This window comes from Entelurus aequoreus, linkage group LG07 (assembly GCF_033978785.1).
Source record: "Entelurus aequoreus isolate RoL-2023_Sb linkage group LG07, RoL_Eaeq_v1.1, whole genome shotgun sequence".
In the NCBI taxonomy this organism is placed as follows: domain Eukaryota; kingdom Metazoa; phylum Chordata; class Actinopteri; order Syngnathiformes; family Syngnathidae; genus Entelurus; species Entelurus aequoreus.
In genome coordinates, this window is record NC_084737.1 from 63441532 (window position 1) to 63467367 (window position 25836).

The 25836-nt window shown below is 42.9% G+C and overlaps 1 protein-coding gene across 1 annotated transcript in view; it reads right to left on the reverse strand.

The window, feature by feature from the left end:
* The window catches only part of skia (v-ski avian sarcoma viral oncogene homolog a), a 197844-nt gene extending 181865 nt beyond the window's left edge, over nt 1–15979 (reverse strand). The window contains exon 1 of the mRNA XM_062054176.1: nt 14613–15979. Coding sequence (XP_061910160.1) covers nt 14613–15524 — 912 coding nt within the window. The 5' untranslated portion in view covers nt 15525–15979. The remainder of the gene's footprint in view (nt 1–14612) is intronic.
* Nucleotides 15980–25836: the final 9857 nt, after the last annotated feature.

The following is a 25836-nucleotide window of genomic DNA, read 5'->3' on the forward strand; positions in this document are numbered from 1 at the left end:
ATACTTCTCAACCCTGCTTCATCAACTCCATTCATGTGTAACAGTTCATGCAAATGGCATCACTAGCCTTTTTTCCTCAGGGAGGGACGGGGGTGGGATTCTTTTATCAGCCCCCCCCCCACACAAACTTTCCTCTTTCTCCTCCCCGCTAACTCCAACTGGCACACCGATTGTCAGGTTATAATCCCCCGTCACTGTTTTACATGTCTTACATGTCAACTTGCTCACACTTGCGTCGAGACTTGCTCGTTAGTCGGCGTTTGGGACGTGACGATAAACCGCGGTAGAACGACCCACCGTTCATTTTACCATTTTAAAAAATTATCACATGACACTTTGATAAACTCACAGACAGGTGACGCTGCTCATTTACTAAAGAGGCAAGCTGGCGCTAGCTCGCTTAAATGCGAACGTGAAAACAAGAGACAATAACATATGTTTCCATTGAAAAGCAACATTCCTCAATCTAAACATGTACGATACTGTCTGAGCAACTGAGATATTCAATTGTGTGCCATACCATACCATACCAATTTTATTTACAAAGCACTTTAAACATTAAACCTACAGGCTGTGCGCCCTTGGACGGCGAGATCGAGCGATACTTGAAGCAGGAAGTGAATTTGTATGACATCACATAAACCGGACGTATCGCACCCAACACAACTTTTTTCCTCTATCATTAAAAAAACACTAAACTTAAACGGAAGAAGACAAACATTTAAACATTCAAATAAAAATAATATGGCTCTTAAGTAGCCAGAACAATATTGTTGTATCGCACATATCTTCTGCCAAGAAAGTATATTGCCTAACTATTTTTTTTTTTTTTTTACATCCATCCATTAATTTTCTACGGTTAAAGGGACAAGCGGTAGAAAATGGATGGATGGATGCATATATAATTTTTTTTTTAAATAAAATTTGGTTATAAGTGTGTGTGAGTACTTATTGAGCACATTTCACAATACCGTGATAATAATGATAACTAGGGATGTATACTGAGTACCGGTTCCTAATTAGGCTGGTCCATCAATCAGACAATGTCTGTTAGTCCGGGTGAGGAGTCAGTTAAGCTAGAACTAGCCAGCGCCAGGCTGGATAATCCATGTACGCATAGCAATTCTCTTAGAATAATACACAATTCACATAATGTTTTTTCTGTTGTGTCTGTGTCAGAGGTGGACATGCATTCTACTGAGGTGGCAAATTATGATATGTCCAGTCTATTGCAGCACCAAGCAAACAATCGGAAAATTCCCGTCATATCAATTCCTAGATATGGTCGAAACTATTTAAAGTGCACTACGCATAATAAACGCAACATTGTTAATATTGCCACTACGGATAATCTTAACAAAAACTCGTCAAAACAGCCCAATACCTATAATATGGGCTTTTTAAACATAAGATCATTGTCTCCCAAGGCGTTATTAGTTAATGAGGTCATTAGAGACAACAATCTTAACGTCATTGGTCTTAGCGAAACCTGGCTCAAACCAGACGAATTTTTTGCGCTCAATGAGGCATCTCCTCCTAACTATACGAATGCGCATGTTGCCCGTCCTCTTAAAAGGGGAGGGGGTGTCGCACTAATATACAATGAAAATTTCAACCTTACCCCTAACCTAAATAATAAATATAAATCGTTTGAGGTGCTTACTATGAGGTCTGTCACACCGCTACCTCTCGACCTGGCTGTTATCTACCGCCCCCCTGGGCCCTATTCGGACTTTATCAGTGAATTCTCAGAGTTCGTTGCTGATCTAGTGACGCACGCCGACAATATAATCATAATGGGGGACTTTAATATCCATATGAATACCCCATCGGACCCTCAGTGCGTGGCGCTCCAAACCATAATTGATAGCTGTGGTCTTACACAAATAATACATGAACCCACGCATCGCAACGGTAATACAATAGATCTAGTGCTTGTCAGGGGTGTCACCACCTCCAAAGTTATGATACTTCCATATACTAAAGTAATGTCCGATCATTACCTTATAAAATTTGAAGTTTTGACTCATTGTCAACAAGCTAATAATAATAATAACTGCTATAGCGGCCGCAACATTAATGCTGCCACAACGATGACTCTTGCTGACCTACTGCCTTCGGTAATGGCACCATTCCCAAATTATGTCGGCTCTATTGATAACCTCACTAACAACTTTGACGATGCCTTGCGCGAAATTATTGATAGTATAGCACCGCTAAAGCAAAAAAGGGCCCCTAAAAGGCGCACCCCATGGTTTACAGAAGAAATTAGAGCTCATAAATTATCATGTAGAAAACTGGAACGCAAATGGCGCGCGACTAAACTTGAGGTTTTCCATCAAGCATGGAGTGGTAGTTTAATAACTTATAAACGCATGCTTACCTTAGCTAAAGCTAAATACTACTCAAATCTCATCCGCCTCAACAAAAACGATCCTAAATTTCTGTTTAGTACAGTAGCATCGCTAACCCAACAAGGGACTCCTCCCAGTAGCTCCACCCACTCGGCAGATGATTTTATGAACTTCTTTAATAAGAAAATTGAACTCATTAGAAAGGAGATTAAAGACAACGCATCCCAGCTACAACTGGGTTCTATTAACACAAATACGACTGTATATACGACGGACACTGCCCTCCAAAATAGTCTCTCTATTTTTGATGAAATAACATTAGAGGAATTATTACAGCGTGTAAGTGGGATAAAACAAACAACATGTTTACTTGACCCACTTCCTGGGAAAGTTATCAAGGAACTGTTTGTATTATTAGGTCCATCAGTGTTAAATATTATAAACGTATCACTTTCCTCCAGCACTGTTCCCCTAGCATTCAAAAAAGCGGTTATTCATCCTCTGCTCAAAAGACCTAACCTCGATCCTGACCTCATGGTAAACTACCGACCGGTCTCCCACCTTCCGTTTATTTCCAAAATTCTCGAAAAAATTGTTGCACAGCAGCTAAATGAACACTTAGTGACTAACAATCTCTGTGAACCTTTTCAATCCGGTTTCAGGGCAAATCACTCTACGGAGACAGCCCTCGCAAAAATGACTAATGATCTATTGCTAACGATGGATTCTGATGCGTCATCTTTGTTGCTGCTTCTTGATCTTAGCGCCGCTTTCGATACCGTCGATCATAATATTTTATTAGAGCGTATCAAAACACGTATTGGTATGTCAGACTTAGCCTTGTCTTGGTTTAACTCTTATCTTACTGACAGGATGCAGTGCGTCTCCCATAACAATGTGACCTCGGACTATGTCAAGGTAACGTGCGGAGTTCCCCAGGGTTCGGTTCTTGGCCCTGCACTCTTTAGTATTTACATGCTGCCGCTGGGTGACATCATACGCAAGTACGGTGTTAGCGTGCACTGTTATGCTGATGACACTCAACTCTACATGCCCCTAAAGCTGACCAACACGCCGGATTGTAGTCAGCTGGAGGCGTGTCTTAATGAAATTAAACAATGGATGTCCGCTAACTTTTTGCAACTCAACGCTAAGAAAACGGAAATGCTGATTATCGGTCCTGCTAGACACCAACATCTATTTAATAATACCACCTTAACATTTGACAACCAAACAATTACACAAGGCGACTCGGTAAAGAATCTGGGTATTATCTTCGACCCAACTCTCTCGTTTGAGTCCCACATTAAGAGTGTTACTAAAACGGCCTTCTTTCATCTCCGTAATATCGCTAAAATTCGTTCCATCTTGTCCACTAGCGACGCTGAGATCATTATTCATGCGTTCGTTACGTCTCGTCTCGATTACTGTAACGTATTATTTTCGGGTCTCCCTATGTCTAGCATTAAAAGATTACAGTTGGTACAAAATGCGGCTGCAAGGCTTTTGACAAAAACAAGAAAGTTTGATCATATTACGCCTATACTGGCTCACCTGCACTGGCTTCCTGTGCACTTAAGATGCGACTTTAAGGTTTTACTACTTACGTATAAAATACTACACGGTTTAGCTCCAGCCTATCTCGCAGATTGTATTGTACCATATGTCCCGACAAGAAATCTGCGTTCAAAGAACTCCGGCTTATTAGTGATTCCCAGAGCCAAAAAAAAGTCTGCGGGCTATAGAGCGTTTTCTATTCGGGCTCCAGTACTCTGGAATGCCCTCCCGGTAACAGTTAGAGATGCTACCTCAGTAGAAGCATTTAAGTCCCATCTTAAAACTCATTTGTATAATCTAGCCTTTAAATAGACCCCCCTTTTTTAGACCAGTTGATCTGCCGTTTCTTTTCTTCTCTCCTCTTCTCCCCTGTCCCTTGCGAGGGGGAGTTGCATAGGTCCGGTGGCCATGGATGAAGTGCTGGCTGTCCAGAGTCGGGACCCCGGGTGGACCACTAGCCTGTGCATCGGTTGGGGACATCTCTGCGCTGCTGACCCGTCTCCGCTCGGGATGGTTTCCTGTTGGCCCCGCTGTGGACTGGACTCCCGCTGATGTGTTGGATCCACTGTGGACTGGACTTTCACAATGTTATGTCAGACCCACTCGACATCCATTGCTTTCGGTCTCCCCTAGAGGGGGGGGGGGGGGGTTACCCACATATGCGGTCCTCTCCAAGGTTTCTCATAGTCATTCACCGACGTCCCACTGGGGTGAGTTTTTCCTTGCCCGTATGTGGGCTCTGTACCGAGGATGTCGTTGTGGCTTGTACAGCCCTTTGAGACACTTGTGATTTAGGGCTATATAAATAAACATTGATTGATTGATTGATCAGGACCGTGAAGATTCTAGACTAACGATACGGCTATCAGTATTTTTTGTTACAGCTGACCGACATTATTATGACACGCTGTCACATTCAGTTCAGCTGCCTCTGCTACACAATAAAATCAGCTTTGAATAGTGACAAATAAGGAAGCAACACCACACAAGAGTTTGTAAAACAACAATATTCCTCCTCAAAAGTCACGCACCCTGTGTTGGTTTGAAGTGAACGCACTTTACTCACGTCGAGTCATGATTGTGTTTTATCTTCCGGTCCGTCACTCCAATATGTCCGTGTGCAACATCAGAATCAGAATCAGAATCAGCTTTATTGTCATTACGCAGGGTAACGAGATTGAGGCCATTCCATACAGTGCGATAAAACAAGTGTACACTCTATACAGAGGGTAAAATGAATATGTACATGAATATCGACATGAAACAGGGTGGTTGGTGGAATGGGTTATTGCACCGAAGAGAAGGCAGTTATGAGGGTCAATGGGGAAGTCTGTTCAGGGTGGTTATGGCCCTGGGGAAGAAGCTGTTTTTTAGCCTGTTCGTCTTAGTTTTAATGCACCTGTAGCGCTTCCCAGAGGGCAGCAGGTGGAACAGGTCAGAGCCAGGGTGGGTGCTGTCCTTGATGATGGCACTGGCTCTGTTGAGGCAGCGGGAGGTGTAGATGTCCATCAGAGAGGGGAGAGGGCGGCCGATGATCTTTTGAGCCGTCTTGACCACTCTTTGCAGCCTCTCCCTGTTTGCTGCAGTGCAGCTGCCGTACCATACTGTAATACAGTAGGTCAGCAGGCTCTCGATGGATGAGCGGTAGAAGGTCAGCAGCAGGTCAGGCTTCAGGTTGTACTTCCCGAGGACTCTCAGGAAGTGTAGCCGCTGCTGAGCCTTCTTGATGATTGCTGTGGTGTTGACTGTCCAGGAAAAGTCGTTAGAGATGTGGACTCCAAGGTACCTGAAGGTGTGGACCCCCTCCACACGCTCGCCGTTGATGTAGAGGGGGGCAGGGTCGGTGCTGCTCCTCCTGAAGTCGACGATGATCTCTCTGGTCTTGCTGGTCTTGAGAGCGAGGTTGTTCTCCGAAGACCAGGCCGTCAGCTTCAGGACCTCCTCCCTGTAGGCAGCCTCGTCACCCCTGGAGATGAGCCCGACCACTGTGGTATCGTCAGCAAACTTGACAATAAGATTGTCACTGTGGGCTGGACTGCAGTCTTGGGTGTAGAGGCAGTAGAGGAGGGGGCTCAGCACACAGCCCTGTGGGGAGCCGATGCTCAGCGTGCGGGTGGATGAGAGGTGGGGGCCAAGTCTCACATTCTGGGGTTGGTCCGTTAGGAAGTCCCTTATCCAGGCGTTTGTGAGAGGGGGGAGGCCAAGAGTGTCCAGTTTATTGCAGAGTCTGTCCGAGATTATTGTATTGAAGGCAGAACTATAATCCACAGAGAGCATCCGGACGTAGCTCTGCTGCTGCTCCAGGTGGTTCAGAGCAGAGTGGAGAGCAACAGCGATGGCGTCCTCTGTGGATCTGTTTGCCCGGTATGCGAACTGGTGGGGGTCAAAGTCTGGAGGGATATGGTCCTTGATGTGCTGGAGAACCAGTCTCTCGAAGCACTTTATGATTACCGGAGTGAGGGCCACTGGTCGGTAATCGTTAAGGCTGGTGATGGGAGACTTATTCGGCACCGGGATTATTGTAGATGACTTCAGGCAGGATGGGATGACTGCCTGAGCCAGGGAGAGGTTGAAGATCCTGGTGAGGGGGGGAGCGAGCTGGTGGGGGCACGCCCTGAGCACCTTTCCAGGTACTCCGTCTGGTCCGGCAGCCTTCCTGGGGTTCACAGCCAGGAGCACTCGTCTGACACTGTGCTCCTGTACAGTGAGTGGAGTGGTGCCGGAGCCCAGTGGGGGCGGGGGCAGGGCTGGAGCAGATGAGTGTCGCTGGGGGGTATCGAAACGGGCAAAGAAACAGTTAAGCTCCTCTGCCAGTGTCGCACTCTGATCCGCAGTTGTCACATTGCAGCCTCTGTAGTTCGTGATGTCATGAATGCCCCGCCACACCTCCCGTGAGTTATTGCTGGACAGATGGGACTCTATGCACCTCCTGTGGTCCGCTTTTGCTTTTTTAATCCCTCTCTTCAGGTCGGCTCTAGCAGCACTGTACAGTGCCCTGTCCCCTGACCTGAAGGCTGCGTCGCGGGCCCTGAGGAATGTGCGGACTTGGCTGGTCATCCAGGGTTTCTTGTTGGGGTAAACCCGGATGTTTTTTTCCACAGTCACATTCCCGATACAGAACTGTATGTAGTCCAGCACCGTTCCTGTGGCTGTCTCCAGCTCCTGTTGTTGGAAGAGGTCCCAATTTGTGTGTTGGAAGCAGTCCTGAAGTTTGGGGAGTGCATCGTCAGGCCAGGTCATAACAGTCTTTGTGATGGGCCTGGCCTGTCGTCTGATGGGGGTGTAGGTAGGAGAGAGCAGGAGGGAAAGATGGTCTGACTGTCCAAGCTGGGGGAGGGGTGTAGCTCTGTACGCGTGCTTCACATTGGTATACACGTGGTCAAGGGTGTTCTTGCCCCTTGTAGAACACTTCACGTGCTGGTAGAACTTAGGGAGTACAGTCTTTAGATTGGCCTTATTAAAATCCCCTGCTATGATAAGAACACCGTCGGGGTGGGCCCGCTGCTGTTCGTTGACGGTGTTCAGCAGAAGAGAGAGCGCTGTGTTTACTTTGGCGTCCGGTGGAATATACACAGCCGTGATGATAACAACAGACAGCTCTCTCGGGAGAAAAAAAGGCCGACATCTAACAGACATGTACTCCACGTCCGGGCAACAGTGCTGTTCAATGATTGTCCCGTTGTTGCACCAGTTCTCATGCACGTAAATACAGAGCCCCGCTCCTCTGCTCTTACCGGAGTCCTTAGTTCTGTCCCGGCGGAGCAGAGTGCGGCCAGCTAGCTGCATGCTAGCATCGGGTATTTCTGGGTGAAGCCAGGTTTCCGTGATAATCATAGCACAACAGTCCCGAACATAGCGGTTTCCAGCGAGTTGTAACTCCAGGTCGTCCATCTTCTGTACGAGGGATCTGGCATTGGAGAGGAACAGGCTCGGTAGAGGTGGCTTGTGGGGTTGTTTCCTAAGCCTGAGCAAGACGCCGGACCTGCGGCCACGCTTCTGCTTCCTCTCCCTCCTCCGTCTGCGCCGTCTCCCAGACCCGACAACAAACCACGGAGAGCCTGGTGCTCTTGCTATGTCGTCTGGGATGTTGTGCTCGTGGTGAAAGTCGCTCGAAACAGATATCTGGTGCGAGTTCCCGATATCCAAGAGTGACTGGCGGGTGTACCGGGTGTGTGCAGTACAGGTGGTGCACAAAAGGAAAAAAACAAGAAAAGAAGGAGGAAAGAGCACTGAAAAGGAGAGCCGTGAGCCGCTGCGTCTGTGCGCGCCGCTATCTTGGAAAAAAAAAAAAAAAACATAACCTCTAATTCCTATTGTTACAAAATGCACACCCACATAACATGCTAATTGATCGTATTGATTTATAGGATATATTTGATATGATGTATCATGTCAAATGAATGCCAGGTATAAATAATTTTTCCAGCTGAGTGTAATTGTAATGAATAGAAAAACAGTGATGGATATGTGTGCTTTTTTACCATAAGATGACATAACTGCACGTAGTTAACTTCTTTAAAACGTAGTTAACTTCTTTAAAACTTAAAAAAAACAGTTGTTGATCTAAGACTTCCCTGCTCTAAGATGTTAAAGATGTGTTATGGTTGAAAAAGTACAGAACAATAAGATAAAAAGGCATGAAAACGAGACGGAAACATAAAGAACTCAAAGGACATGAAAGACAATAAAAGAGCACAGTGGTGATTCAACAAGTTGCCACTTCAGCGGTGGCATTTGTACATACAGCTACAAAAGTCAAACACAACCAAAAACCAAATGATTAGGAATAAATAATATATATTGCGCACATACGCTTGCATCATGCATAAACAAAAAAACAAACAAAAAAACACCATCTCAACACCGACATACACCTGGTGGCCCGAGACCACACAACAAAGCAACCAAAAGAGCCAACTCCGTCCGAGGCTGCCCACTAGCTCAATATCCGGTTCCTGCGGATAAGTGAGAATCCATCCAGGGACATCGAAGTGCTTGATGCATATTCATCCAGACAGAGCCCCGCAAAGCTCGTCCATTGAGACGCTCAACGCTAGCGCCGCAGTCTTGTCTCTTCCGACAACGTCTCCTCCGATCTCGCCACGAGGACTCTGGTGTGGCACAGAGCTAGCAGATGGTCTGCGGTGCCAACATAAGGCTCCCTAGAGGCAGATCCAAAAGCCCACCAAAAAGCAGCGCAGGGGTCACCAAAGTCCCAAAGGCAAAAAGACTGTTGTGTATCAGAGAAGGGAAGGAGGCGACAACCAGGGCAGGACTGAGGTTTACAAGGTTTATTTGAAACCTTTGATGAATACGTGGCGTGTGTATGCTACTCAAAGTGAGTGAGTGTTGACTATGTGTAAAATTAATAATGTAAATGTTACCAAGGGTTGTTGTCTGTAAATGTTGGTTGTATCTTTCGTCGTTATCCAAGGGGAAAGGCGAAGAGGCAGTTTGTGGACAGGCAAGTGGTCGTGGGCAAGAGCAGGGCAGCGTGGTCTAGGTCCAAGCAGGGAGGTCGTGGATCGAGGAGGGCAGTTAGAAATCCGGATGGGTGTTGAGTGACAAGGCACGATCACGGAGGTCAGGAGAGTCATGGAAGGTTAGCGACGTTCTGGCAAAGGTTCCTTGGGTCCGCTGGTCTTTATGCCGCTCCCCCTCGTCAGGTCCAGGTGCTCTGATGACTGATTGCTTGCAGGCTTGTTGCTGTGTGGGCGTGTTGTGCTCAGCGTGAGCAGAGGTGTGTCTGAGTGTGCTGCCAGCAGAGGGGTTAACAGAAGTGCCTGCAGCTCCAGCTGCAGAGGAAACGTGGGTTCGACTCCGCGTCATGACAAAGACATGAAAACAAGAGAGCACACAAGAACTCAAGAGCTCCTGCAACCAGCAGCCTCTACAGTGGCGCCATTTTGAAGGTTTTTTTTTTTAAATCAGTGGCCATCATTTGCCATCACGCAAGTTCATGAAAAAACAACCAATACCCGCAGATTATGCACGGCCCCTAAAGTTTGTCCGGGCACATTTAGGCCAATCAGCACCATTTCGTCTCTCCCGCGTCCTTTTCCTGTCTACAGCGCGAAGCTGCCGGGTAATATAGAATAAAAACATTTAGCAACACATCACTTCCTAGTTTACGTGCATTCCTATAGTTATTCAATCTTTTATTATATAGACATTTTCATTTGCAGTGCTGACCTACCAAAGAGGCAGCTTTTACATGTTAGATATGTTGAAGTGTGATGATAATCGTCATTGATAGGAGTGCTCGAAAAAACTGATTCACATCTGAATCACAATTCTTATTTATCCCGATTCTAATTCATTTTCAGCAAATCCATAATTTGTAAAAAAAAAAAAAACGATTACAAAAAATTAAAAATATATTTGTATTTTTTTCATATGAATAATTTTTTTTAAAGTTAAAGTACTAATGATTGTCACACAAACACTAGGTGTGGTGAAATGTGTCCTCTGCATTTTACCCATCCCCTTGTTCACCCCCTGGGAGATGAGGGGAGCAGTGGGTAGCAGCTGTGGCCGCGCCCGGGAATCATTTTTGGTGATTTAACCCCCAATTCCAACCCTTGATGCTGATTGCCAAGCAGGGAGGTAATGGGTACCATTTTTATAGTCTTTGGTATGACTTGGCCGGGGTTTGAACTCACAAACTACCGATCTTAGGGCGGACACTCTAACCACTAGGCCACTGAGTAGGTTGGCCTAGTGGTTTTAAAAAAGTTTTTAAGCTATGTCCATGCAACCAGAAAATGTACTTTCTAACCTGTTTTGGAAAAAGTTATAATTATGATACCAAATAATAAATTGGGGAATATCGGTTTGAATCAAGAATCGTGTTGAATCAATTCTGAAAGGAGTCGTCATACCAGAAATCAGAGTCGGATCGAATCATGAGGTGCCCAAAGATTTACACTCCTTATCATTTACCAACAAAAATTTGATCGCTCACAACATGAAGATAAATTAATGTTTAAGATGGACTAACACTTTTCAAGTGTAAAACATACACAGAGAATGTCTGCACCTGTAGATGACAGAGCAGACAACGGACAATAAAGAAAACTTTGGTGGTGTTGTTTTCCGTTTTGTCTATCCTTAACTATTTATTACATATAATTACTTAAAACAGTGCAATCATTTGACAGTGAGCTCTGAGTATGTGCTTCTACTGCCATCTAGTGTCTACTTTTAAGTCTGTTTGGTATAAAACGACTAAAACATCAATACATTATTTTCCAATTTTTGTTGAAACCTTGTGCTTTTTGGGGTTGAGGTTACAAGGAACGCCCTAAAGCATTGATACCAAATTCATATATCCCAAATTGGTCCACTTCAATGTTATTGAATTAAAAAATGTGTAATCTTTGCACAACTTTACGAAAAAGCTGCTGTAAATTCACACCTTTTAAGTCATAACAATCACAAAAAAAGCCCCCGAAATCCCAAAGGGACTGACTTTGACGCAACCTTTTAACTAAGTTTTATATAAGAACAAATTAATTGACAAATAAATACACAATATATTTACATTTCCCTGAGTCAAGTCTGCACATGTGCAGTAGCGTGGAATAGTCCGTAACCTGAGGAGGAGGGAGGAGCTGTCAAAATGATCATGATTGATTAAGCATTTAGAAGTATATTTAAGCGCATAAAATTAAGACAAACAAATAACTGTTTTAAATAGAAGACAATGTTATCGTTTTTCATGATGTGTTATGGGCCCCTAGAAATTTTAAGACCCCTTGTTTGCTTACGGTAAGTTCGCCCCACACACGGAAGAGAGCAGAAAACTGTGCACAATGTGTTTAAACAAGTTCAGATTTGTTATTTGTGTCTTGTATTTGTGGTAAAGAGGCCCTATTGTGCAAAACCAACTTTTCTTAGCTGCTGTTCTGTGTTTGGGGTCTGCATTAGTCCCGAAACCAACTCAAACCATAGAGGCGTGGCGAAGCTATTTATAAAACAATCTTGCCTTCCTTCACACTTCCGGGAAACGAGCCGTTTGGAATTTGCCCCAATTAGTGATGTTTTTCCCAAGTGTGACTTCAGCGGATTATCCATATATGGTAGGGATTTACCCAAAGTGTTTTGCACAAGTCCGCCATTGTAGTCAATAAATTCCTTACTTTTCGCTATCCTCTTGTTGTGGGGCAGACTAGCTCGTACATGTACATGCATCCTCGGCCATTTCTAATAAAAAGTCCTGACTTATATCTGTCAGAAGACTCCATGTCGAAGCGCTAAAAACTACAAGGTAAGTAAGACCGCCCACAGAAAGCAGCTTCAAAATGGTCTGTAAAACATAATCTCTGCAACATGTTGACCAAAGAACCACCATTGCATGTTATGTAGACCACAAGGAAGTTATTTAAATGTAGAAACACAATCATAATATGACCCCTTTAACGTCAAAGCTGCCTCGCTAGGAAATTAACAATATCACTGGATTGTGAGGTTTTATCGAAATGTGGGTTGTAGAATAATTTTATAATAATAATGCTTGTTGGGAGTTTTATTGCAATTTCTCATCAACACTGTATCGTTATGTACCGAGTCGGAAGTTTCCTATCTGATAAAAAGTGCAATAAGAAACCTATAAAACGGAAATCCATGAGGAAGCTCTTGCAACTGGAGAATTAAATCAGTTAAAAAAAGTTTGATATGTTGATTAAAAGCATTATTCAAAACAGAACATAACTGCCAACATCCCTACAAACACATACACACCATACCAGAGTACAAGTATACAGTATGAGTGTCCCACTTGTCTGTCTAGTCTGAGGGCCACAAGTCATTTCCTCCATACATGAATGTTGTGTTTACACAGTCCCCGTGAGGCATTTGTTGGTAAATGAGATTGTGTTTACAGTACGGCTCAATAAAAGCCAGTCTGAGAGGTGTTTCACAGGCAAGTGATGACTTTACGTCCACCAGAGGTGTTTCAGTGTCACCATTGTATTGGGCCTAATTAGTAATAACATGCCAATGATGGCCAAACACACATACACTAATAGTTATTAGGAGACATAACCACAGAAAAACGACATATCAGATTCAGCCAAGACTCAATCATGAGATGCATTTCCAGACATGCCATGTCAAAACTGTTGAAGAATGAATAGCTTCTTCTCCAGTCTCCTATCCGAAGACCCAGCAAAGCACTTCGGTCCCCACTTTGTCAAAATCTCCCCAAATTTGTCCCAATCGTTTGTGCTGCAAAATAGTTTTGTCTAACTATTTTAGTTGTTGATTTATGACCGTTTTATGTTTCATAACCAGCCCCATAAAACCAGCACAAACGACTGGGACACGTTTAGGGAGATATTGACATTGTTTGGGGGCGGGGGGGTTATGAATCCTAAACCGTTAATTACACAACAACTATAACAGTTAGACAAACAAAACTTGCAGCACAAATAAATGGGACACGTCTGGAGAGATTTTGACATGGGCGATAATAACATAAAAACTATAATAGTTCAACAAAAATGGTTGCAACACAATTAAATGTTTGGGACACATTTGGGGAAATTGTGACAAGGTTGGGGGGCTGGTTATTAATAATAGCATGTTAGTAGCATAAACAACTACAATAGTTAGACAAAAAACGTTTGCAGCACAAACTTAACCCAAATATTCCGGACAAGTTTGGGCCGATGTTGACAAGGTGGGGGTGGTTGGTTATAAGTCATAAAACCTAACATAAAAACTATAAAATGTTTGCAGCACAAACGTCACACAAACAATTGGGACAAGTTTGGGGATATTTTCACAAGGTTGGGGGCTGGTTATAAGTAATACCATGTTAATTACACCCTAATAACTTAAAAACTACAAGTGTTAGACAAAAATTCCATGCCACACCAACGATTGGGACGAGTTTTGGGATATTTTCACCTTGTTGGGGGTTTCTTATAAATTATATTAACGTGTTGATAACATAAAAGCCATAAAACATAGCATAACTAAAATAGTTAGACAAAATTAGATGCCACACAAACATAGCACAAACGAGTGGGACAAGTTTGGGAAGATTTTGACAAAGTTGGGGGCTGGTTAATTCATAACATGGCAATTACACGTTAATAACATAAGTATATGATTGTTGGACAAAAATTGTTTGCCGCACAATTGCAGCACAAACGGTTAGGAGAAGTTTGGGAACATTTTGACAAAGTTAGGGGCTGGTTATGAATACTAACACGGTAAATAAGCCTTAACATAAAAGCCATACAACATTAATAACATAAAAACTATATTAGTTAGAGAAAATGAGTTGCAACACAAATGTAGCACAAACAATTGGGACAAGTTTGAAGAGATTTTGACAATGTTGTGTCTGGTTATGAATCATAAGCCGGTAACTACACGTTAACACAAAGCCATATAACGTTAACATAAAAACTATATTAGTTAGAGAAAAATAGTTGCAGCACCAACAATTACGACAAGTTTGGGGGGATTTTGACAATGTTGGGTCTGGACAAGCGGTAGAAAATGGATGGATAGATGAGTCTGGTTATGAATCATTACACCTTAACATACAGCCATAAAACGTTAATAACATAAGAACTGTGATAGTTGGACAAAAAATAGTTGCAGCACAAACGAACGGGACAAGTCTTGACAAGGTACAGGGGCCAACCTCACACGGGTCAACAAGACAGAGTGACGAGGCCAACTCACCCTGGACGAGGCTTTCCTCTTGTACTTGTTGGCGAAATCAAACTTCTCCTTGACTTCGTCCAGAAGCTGCTCCAGGCGGCTCTTCTCCTCCTTGCCCGTGTAATCCTGGCCCAGGAGGATGTAGGCCCTCCAGTTGGCCGAGTCGAAGCCCCAGTGGCAGGTCCGGTTCTCCTGCGCCTTGTGGCTGTGCACCACGAACTTGTGCGTGGGGTACATGAGTCTGCAGTCCAGGCACTGGATGCACGCCGCGTTGGGGCTGCCGTACAACTCCGGCACGAACAGACCCTTGCACTTGCCGAAGCATTCGTGGTAGACCTTGAAGCTCCTGTCGGTGAGCTCCAGCTCTAGCGCTGCTCCGTGGCTCGCCTCCTTCTTGCAGCGGGGCGGGTAGGCTCCGCCGTAGATGAGCGCGTTGCACAGCCGCTCGGCGTCCGTCTTGGTGATGAGGCCGCAGGACGGCGCCGAGAAGGGCAGGATCCCCATGACTTTGAGGATCTCCAGCTGGTCGGCGGTGCACCGGGAGCAGTAGACGTGCAGCTCGTCGCACACCGAGTTGATCTGCTGCAGGCTGAAGTCCCGCAGCACCGTGTTGAGGATCTGCGGGAGACACAGCCGCTTCTCCCCGCCGACCACAAAGCACGAAATGGTCTCGCTCTCCAGGACCGTTTCGCACCTCTCCGTGGAGCGGTCCGACGGGATGAAGAGCGGCCCGCCGGGCATCACGGGCGGCGGCAGATGCTGCAGCACCGGCTCCGGTTCCTTCCCGTCCTTCTTGAAGAGGAGCTCATGCTGCCAGCGGGCGGAGAAGGCGGCCGGTCCGCCGAGGGAGCTCATAGAGCTGAGGTGAAACTGCTTGAGAGTTTGTTGCAGTCCCGGGTGAGGCTGGAAGCTCTGCCGGCTTACAGTCTCCATGTTCCCGCGACGTCACCAGCGAACACCGCTCTCGTCTGCAACTGGGAACCGCGAGTGTCTAGCCGCGCTCGGAACCAACAAATCCACCGCTCCGGAGAATGTAGTGAAACTTCCGAGCACTTCATCAAACATTTAGTTGGGAAAAGTCGCTTCCCCCGGGGCGGCTTGGACGCTTGTGTCCCCGTGACTAGTGAGTGAAAGCCGGCCAGGAGCTCCCCGAGCTGTCCATGGCGGAGGACGGGGAAATGGCGCCCAGAACTTCGCGAAGAATCGTCAGAAAAGTTCACAGCGTCGAATCCCGGAGGAAAGTACGCGGAAAGGAGATCAAGTCAATATTAGATGGACTTAAATCGTGGTTAGAGGCGCTTTCCGCTCTCGAGGACCGTCCGTCGGCCCCCGCAGTTCACTGTGACTGTACGGAGAAGCGCTCTCTCTCTCCCTCCTCCCTCTCTGTCTCTCTCCCTCCTCCCTCTCTGTCTCTCTCTTCCTCCCTCTTCACCCTCATCTCTCTCTCTCTCTCTCTCTCTCTCTATTTCTCTCTCTATCTATCTCTCTCTCAGGGTCTCACTCACGCTCTTTCTCTCGCTCTCTCTTTCTTTCTCCCTCTCCACCCTCCTCTCTCTCTCTCCACTCTCCTCTCTCACCCTCCCCCCGGTGTTTGTGTGTCTGGCTCACTCATTGAATCCCAGCCAGGAATGTGAGTGACTCTGCAGGCACGGCTCTTCCAGGAACAAGCCCTCACTCCCTCGTTGGCCTGCATCGTGCAGAAAGGGAAACAACATATAAAGTATCCATCCATCCCAGGGGTGTCCACACTTTTTCCAATCTAGGCATGCGGGGACCATTTTGATATTTTTATTTATTTATTTTTTACCCTTCAAACTCCCCTTCCTTAAGAGGAAACCTACAAACCAGCGACAATCGTTGAAAAAAAAATATTTGTTTAATTTTTTTTTCTTCTGCATCAACTTCAGATCTATCTGTCGAAGTTTACTTTTAAAAAAATGTTTTGTGCCCTTTTTGTTAAATAAAAATCCACTGTTTTTTGTAATAAAAAATGTTCAAAGTGGAATTTTTAATGTGAAGCAAATAGATCAATAATTAATAACATTCATTTTGATCCATTGTTATCCCACAAACATTCTTAGGGATCCAAAAGGGTCCCACTCATTTAAAAAATGCCATACAGCGTGGCGAAGTTGGTAGAGTGGCCAGGCCAGCAATCGGAGGGTTGCTGGTTACTGGGGTTCAATCCCCACCTTCTACCATCCTAGTCACGTCCGTTGTGTCCTTGGGCAAGACACTTCACCCTTGCTCCTGATGGCTGCTACATTATATATACAAACCCCGTTTCCATATATGTTGGGAAATTGTGTTAGATGTAAATATAAACGGAATACAATGATTTGCAAATCCTTTTCAACACATATTCAATTGAATGCACTACAAAGACAAGATATTTGATGTTCAAACTCATAAACTTTATATTTTTTTTGCAAATATTCATTAACTTAGAATGTCATGGCTGCAACATGTGCCAAAGTAGTTGGGAAAAGGGCATGTTCACCACTGTGTTACATGGCTTTTCCTTTTAACAACACTCAGTAAACGTTTGGGAACTGAGGAGACACATTTTTTAAGCTTCTCAGGTGGAATTCTTTCCCATTCTTGCTTGATGTACAGCTTAAGTTGTTCAACAGTCCGGGGGTCTCCGTTGTGGTATTTTAGGCTTCATAATGCGCCACACATTTTCAATGGGAGACAGGTCTGGACTACAGGCAGGCCAGTCTAGTACCCGCACTCTTTTACTATGAAGCCACGTTGATGTAACACGTGGCTTGGCATTGTCTTGCTGAAATAAGCAGGGGCGTCCATGGTAACGTTGCTTGGATGGCAACATATGTTGCTCCAAAACCTGTATGTACCTTTCAGCATTAATGGCGCCTTCACAGATGTGTAAGTTACCCATGTCTTGGGCCCTAATACACCCCCATACCATCACAGATGCTGGCTTTTCAACTTTGCGCCTATAACAATCCGGATGGTTATTTTCCTCTTTGGTCCGGAGAACACGACGTCCACAGTTTCCAAAAACAATTTGAAATGTGGACTCGTCAGACCACAGAACACTTTTCCACTTTGTATCAGTCCATCTTAGATGAGCTCAGGCCCAGCGAAGCCGACGGCGTTTCTGGGTGTTGTTGATAAACGGTTTTCGCCTTGCATAGGAGAGTTTTAACTTGCACTTACAGATGTAGCGACCAACTGTAGTTACTGACAGTGGGTTTCTGAAGTGTTCCTGAGCCCATGTGGTGATATCCTTTACACACTGATGTCGCTGGTTGATGCAGTATAGCCTGAGGGATCGATGGTCACAGGCTTAGCTGCTTACGTGCAGTGATTTCTCCAGATTCTCTGAACCCTTTGATGATATTATGGACCGTAGATGGTGAAATCCCTAAATTCCTTGCAATAGCTGATTGAGAAAGGTTTTTCTTATACTGTTCAACAATTTGCTCACGCATTTGTTGACAAAGTGGTGACCCTCGCCCCATCCTTGTTTGTGAATGACTGAGCATTTCATGGAATCTACTTTTATACCCAATCATGGCACCCACCTGTTCCCAATTTGCCTGTTCACCTGTGGGATGTTCCAAATAAGTGTTTGATTAGCATTCCTCAACTTTATCAGTATTTATTGCCACCTTTCCCAACTTCTTTGTCACGTGTTGCTGGCATCAAATTCTAAAGTTAATGATTATTTGCCAAAAAAAAATGTTTATCAGTTTGAACATCAAATATGTTGTCTTTGTAGTATATTCAACTGAATATGGGTTGAAAATTATTTGCAAATCATTGTATTCCGTTTATATTTACATCTAACACAATTTCCCAACTCATATGGAAACGGGGTTTGTATACTTGCAGTGTGTATATTGTAAATATTACATATTGTTATGGAGGTTTCTGTTACTACATTATATGTGTGAATGCTTAATAATATTAATATAAATAAATGGGTTATACTTGTATAGCGCGTTTCTACCTTCAAGGTACTCAAAGCGCTTTGACAGTGTTTCCACATTCACCCATTTACACACTGATGGCGGGAGCTGCCATGCAAGGCGCTAACCAGCACCCATCAGGAGCAAGGGTGAAGTGTCTTGCCCAAGGACACAACGGACGTAACTAGGATGGTAGAAGGTGGGGATTGAACCCCGGTAACCAGCAACCCTCCGATTGCTGGCACGGCCACTCTACCAACTTCGCCACGCCGTAATAATAATAATAATAATAACAAATACGTTAGGTCAGTAAAAAACACAGAAGCTGTATCATCCCTACAAGCCTGTTTTGCAGGTTTCCCTGCTCGTCAGGGGATTTTACTTCAATAAAATCCCCTAATCTCCTATTTATTACTTTTTTTAAATGACAGTTTAAAAAAAACAACATTCTTAGGAATCCAAAAGGGTACAACTCATAAAAATGTTCAAATAAGTCATACATAATTTTTCTTTATTTTTGTAATATTTTTATGGGTTTTTTTTGGTTTGTTTTGGGGTTTTTTTACACCATTTTTTGTGAAGTATTTGGAGCCTTAAATAGGTCGACAATTCATAACAACATTGATTTTGTTACATTATTATTTTTTGAGTAATGACAGTTTTAAAGAATGTAACAGCCTGCATGGCAGCTTTATGTTATTAGAGTCAACATTGCTACTTTTTTATTTATTTTTATTTTTTTTGTAATGTTATTTTTCAAACGTGACACACTTTGGACACCTCTAATCTCGACATTTCTCTGTGCATATTTTCATTTTCAAGCAGCAAACCAAACGGCGGCGCTTTTAATCTGCGATTCTTGTGGGGCTGAGATGGGATTGCTTGAAGATTGATGGCATGCATGTATTCATGTTGACACGTTTGCACGGCCAAGGATGACTCCTAACTAGTGAACTGAAAGTCCTTACTTTCCACCCGCTTTCTCTCTGAATGTCAATACAGGAAGCGTGGCCGTTACAGTGAATGTTGGCGGAGAATAATCAAAAGCAAGTGACTCAACATGTGGAGAGATCATGTTTCCCAGCAAATCCAACTTCAGCCCACAAAGGGCAGTAGTTGTGCTGCAGTGGCGCCCCCTAGCCACGCACTGCAGTCACTGCGAGCTTCCAGGATTGCTAGCTGGAGTCTCTAAAGAAGTACTTAGGCTGCAACTGGCATATGATAAAACAGGTGTGTCCAAAGTGCGGCATGGGGGCCATTTGCAGCCCGCAGCTGTTATTTTAAAGGCCCGCGCCACATTTTAAAACTATTATTAGAAAAAAAAACATCATATAAATAGAATAAAATATATATATATAGATACATATCTTCTTTTTTATCTTTTTTTTACTATTTATATTACTAAATTATTGCTCCAATGTTGTTGTTCTTTGAACCTGTTCACTGTAATAATGACAATAAAACTGTATTCTAAAAGGGCAAACCGGTGAAATGTAACTAGAAACAGTTCCAGTGTTGACTCTCATAACACAAAGCTGCCATGACACTGTTTTTTTTTTGTTTTTTTTTAACTGTCTTTTGTGTGAATGTTGTGTGTTGGCCCTGTGATGAGCTGGCGACTTGTCCAGTGTGTAGCCCGCCTTCCGCCCGCATGCAGCTGAGATAGGCTCCAGCACCCCCCGCGACCCCAAACGGGACAAGCGGTAGAAAATGGATGGATGGATGGATGGATGGATCTTTATTTATAAAATAGTAATGAATTAAAATCAATATTGTTACGAATTATTGACCGACCTACCTTGAAATCTTTACATCAAATTTTACCCTTTGAAATATTTTTTTAGGGGGAAATGTTGCATATTTTGAGTTTGTTTTAATGACAAAAGGGCATAAAACAAACCAAAGACAAAAAGTGTAATCGACGGGTGGACCAGAATTTTTCTACATTTAAAACACTTCCTTGTTGTCTACATAACATGTAATGCTGGTTCTTTGGTCAAAATGTTGCATAGATGACCGCTTTCTGACCGTCTCTCCAGGGTGCACCATTTGCCGTCTTATTTACGTGCCTCCACTTCGACTAGCCTAATTACTGACATTCATTTGGAACTATAGTTTGTATTAAGCGGAGGATGCATGTGCATATACGAGCCAGTCTGCCCCACAACACGAGAGTAGAGAAAAAGAAGGAGCTTACTGACTAATGCGGACTACCATGTCAGATTCACGCAAAGCACTCTGGTTACATTCATACCATATATGGATACTCTTGTGACATTTTTCCAAACCAGTGACGTCACAGGTTGTGCAAATACCAATCAGTGCGTTTTAAGGAAGTATGAAGAAAGGCAAGACTATGTAAAGCAGCAGCAGCACATCCGAAATGCTGCTGCTCGAGTCCTGACTAGAACCGGGAAACAGGACAATGTTAGTCCAGTGCTTAGGTAACTGCATTGTACAAGTCTTTGCATGGTCTTGTGCAAAAGTACATCTCATGTTCGAGGCATTTGAACCATCTCGAGCTCTGAGAACCTCAGGGAGTGGTCTCCTGCTGGTGCCTGCTGGTGCCCAGAGTCAGGACTAAACATGGTCAGCGTTATGCTTCTAAAATCTGGAATAGTCTTCCAGAAGATGTGACACGGGCCTCAACGTTGGTTGAAATCCAGCCTGAGAAACACTTTTAATTAACTGCGACAACTTAAACTTTTTTTTCTACACTCTTTGATTCCATTGTAATCTTATTTAAGTCTGATTGTTTTTATAAATGGTAAATGAGTTATACTTGTATAGCGCTTTTCTACCTTCAAGGTACTCAAATCGCTTTGACACTATTTCCACATTCACCAATTCACACACTGATGGCGGGAGCTGCCATGCAAGGCCCTAACCACGCCCCATCAGGAGCAAGGGTGACGTGTCTTGCTCAAGGACACAACGAACGTGACAAAGTTGGTAGAAGGTGGGGATTGAACCAGGAACCCTCAGATTTCTGGCACGGCCACTCTCCCAATCGCGCCACGCCGTCCCCAAGCACCCCCTAAATTGACTTTAAAGGAGACGTTGATTTGAGATAGAAGCGTTTTGAGTTAAGAGTTCAGTAACACAACCAATCAAGCTTGTAAGCTGAGGTAGTAATGTATTATGAAGACTACCATTGTGTGGCATCATCTTCTAATTAAAAAAATATCAGGCAGTAAGAGCACATGCTGATGTCTAATGTAGCACACGCTAGATTACAGCTAATCATGCTGTGAAAGCAAAACAGCTTCTAAAATCGTGCTTTAATTTAACATCCTTCATTTTTTTCAGGTTGAACCCAGAGCGTATTGATTTACAGATGAAATTCTAAAGTGAAGGGGCGAGGAATGTGCTTGACCTATGAGCGGGTAAACATTGGTGAAAAATGTTTGTGATGATTGTATTTTCTTTTTTTAATTTGAAATATGATTTTATATTTCTATTTTTGCCTTCTTTAAAATTTTCCGTAAAGCCCTTTACGAATTGTGCTCCATAAATAAACTAGCCTTGCCTTGCTTGTTTTATCTACCTATCTCCGCAGCGCCTCTACGGTTTGATTTCAAATTTGATGTGGAATATTTTCTTCTCCCGAGGAGGGGCGTGACAGAAAATAATTGAGAAGTGCTGAATGCAGCTGAGATAGGCTCCAGCACCCCCGCGACCCCGAACGGGACAAGCGGTAGAAAATGGATGGATAATATATGTTAAAGGCCTACTGAAATGAAGCTTTTTTCGACCGCTGGTGACACGATTAGCGAAGAGAGGGTCAGACTTGATCCAGAAAAAGCAGACATGCTAATTTTTCTGAAGAAGAATTGTTGATTGATGACTGTTGCATTCTTAGTGTCATAGTGTGTGTAGTTAGTATGTTCCAATAGCTGTAGTTAGTATGTTCCAATAGCTGTAGTTAGTATGTTCCAATAGCAGCAGAAGTGCACTTTTTGGAGAGCTGTATTATTTTCAGTTTTGTGCCCAAGGGACTGATTTTATTTAACACTATATTATTATTTATACACCTATAGCAGACCTGGGCATTCTGCGGCCCACGGGCCACATCCGGCCCTTTGTGCGTCCCTGTCCGGCCCGCGTGATGCCAATCATAAATTACAAAATTAATTTAAAAATGTATCTATGTCGAGTGTGCAATACAACGGTCCTGCTTTTGTTTTGAAAAGCTTTATTTGTATTACTTCCGTGTGGACGTATGCGCGTGCGTGATTGTTAGTGAATGTGGACAGCTGCAATCACAAATTACAAAATAAAGTTGAAAAAACATCTATGTCGTGCATGCAATACAATTGTGCTGCTTTTATTTTGAAAAGTGTTATTTATGTGTGTATGTCCGTGTGTAACCTGTGAGTGAAGGTGCACAGCGACAAGTGATGCAAGGTTTACACCCGAGACGCTAAAAAGAGAAAAGTTGATGACGAATGCCGTGTTTTCAACAAGACATGGACTGCCAGGCAACGTTCCCTCTAAGGTGCGCACTTGCGCAATTGCGCACTGCTCAAGCGTCCTCTGCGGACAGCAAATATATGCCGCGCACCAAATCAAATCCCATCTGAATTTTAAACAAAATAAACACATTTATTCTGTGTAATTTTGCAATGCAACTTTGAGTGACAGTGACAACCAGCGGCCCTAACGGTGTTCGTCAACACCGTTCAATTGAACACCTTTCAATTATTGTAACGTCTATCGAGATGCTTCGAGGCCAGGAATTATATTGATCACTTTATTGAGCAAAACTGTTTATATTCGGCCATAACCACACCAAAAACATGAGTAAAACACTTCTATCTCGAAAAACTAGTCATTTTCTGCCGTACAAACCAGGCCAAAACCAACTTGTCATCTGTCACCAACACGCATACCACTAAACCACTGGTACGTTTATGGCCACACAAAAAGTCGGACAACTCAAACACCACACAAAGTTACACTATGACTCCTAAGTCATACGTGTGCTTATTTTACTGTCATTTATTATTAATGTTAATTTATTTATATTAATAATGGAATGCTGTTACTAGAGAAAGTTACAGGAATGCACATATCATCCTATGCTTACATTTCATTGTGCAAAATGAGGATGTTTAAGGGGAACTAAATGTGATCTCTGAAAGGGGTACAAGTGATTTCCAAAGCAATGCTTTTGGTATAAAGTTAAGTTAGGTTAAATGAAAGTATTATTATTATTATTAATTATTATTATCATTATTATTATTATTATTTATCTTACGGTATGTATAAAAAATAATATTGAGCAAAATTTAATTGAAATATTGTCGATGTGGCCCTCCAGCAGTGCTCGGGTTGCTCATGCGGCCCCCGGTAAAAATTAATTGCCCACCCCTGACCTATAGTGTTCACAGAGACAGGTTGTTTTTGTGTTACTGTATATATTTGTTTTTCTGAAAAATCCCACTTAATATACTTTGGGTAACAACAGTCAATATTTATTTATTGTATTTTATGTTTTTTAGGGGGGTAACAGTCAATATTTATTTATTTATTAGATTTTATTTTTTTCTTATATACTGTAATAAAAGTGAGCTTTTGTTAAACCAAATATTGTGTGTTTTTTTCATATACAACAACCTATCTGGATTCGATAAGAGAATCGATAAGGAATCGGTTCGATAAGAGGATTCGATAAGAGGATTCGATAATGGGCTCGAACTCGATAATTTGTTATCAAACATCATCCCTAGTTACGAGTCCTCGTTTGTCCCAAAATAGTCGTCTTTTTTGTTTGTTACCAAATCTGCCATGATTAGAAAACACACAAGTTCGTTTTCGGAAGTAGGAACACACATTTGTTGCCATAAGTCTGAAGTGCACTGCATTAGAAACAGAAATGTAATGTGCTGAAAAAATCAGTCCCGGAAATGATTCAAATAATCAAAATATGGTAATTATTGCACATATTACATATTGTTATGAAAGTGTCTGTTACTACATTATATATATACTTGCAGTGTGTATATAAAAAATATTACATATTGTTATGAAGGTGTATGTTACTACATTTTATATATACTTGCCAGTGGCGTGCGGTGAGGTTAATGTCTGGTGAGGCACTGCATCATCACAGTCAGATTTACAAACATATGAACTCTAAATAGTATCTTATTCACCATGTGATTGGCAGCAGTTAACGGGTTATGTTTAAAAGCTCATACCAGCATTCTTTACACAACTGTAGCACACAAAAAAGCACATTTAATAAAAAAAACATTATTATGGTCTTACCTTTCTTGCTGGACATCCACACAGCCAGCCTTTGCGTGTGTACCACGCCGTTTGAAAAGAACGGGTCTTCTGTCCCGAAGTCAAAAGCAAACCTTTTAGCTCCGGCGTTGGTCTACCTTTAATTATTACCTCCTGCTTCGATTGAAAGTCCAGTTTAGAAAACTGTTTTAGTTTATATATGTAATCCTCCATGTTTTTAATAAAAGTCCAGGCGAGAGGAAATAAACAATCGCTTGCAAACTTCTTTTTTTTTTCTTCTGCGGCCGAGGAATGATCTCTGGGATCACTACCGCCCTCTACCACCAGGAGGCCGGATTACTGCGAGCCTCAACCAGTACGTCTTTTGCAGCAGATTTATGAATGCTCAGCACAAGAAATACGTTACACACATACAGTTTTTGACAAAATACACTGTACATTATATACCTCAGCTAACTAAACTATGCCATAGTTTAGTTAGCTGATATAATTCATATAGCAATACAGTCTCACTGCACAGCAGCTCAGCAGTTAGCCGAGTCATTGTGCACAATCCATGTTGAGGCACAAATCAGTGACGTGCCTCAACTGGCTGCTGATCAACGCACCGTCTCTTCTCAGTATTTGAACGGCAAATGTGAAAATAAAAATAAAAATAATCTAAAACTGGTGAAGTTAAATGGAAAATAACTTTAGTATAATCACTGGATACATATAACAATTTAATTAATTTTTTTTTCTTTTTATATATTTTTTCTTTCCATGATGGCAGGTGAGGCCCCGCCTCCCCTGCCTCTAGTGACTGCACGCCACTGATACTTGCAGTGTGTATATTGTACTATTACATATTGTTATGAAGGTGTCGTTACTACATTAAATATATATACTTGCAGACAGTGTGTATATTGTAAATATTACATATTGTTATGGAGGTTTCTGTTACTACATTATATGTGTGAATGCTTGGACTTTCACACAATAATAATAATAATATTAATATTAATAATAAAATTAAATACCGGTACATGTTTTTTGGTGTAGAATATAATATGTGT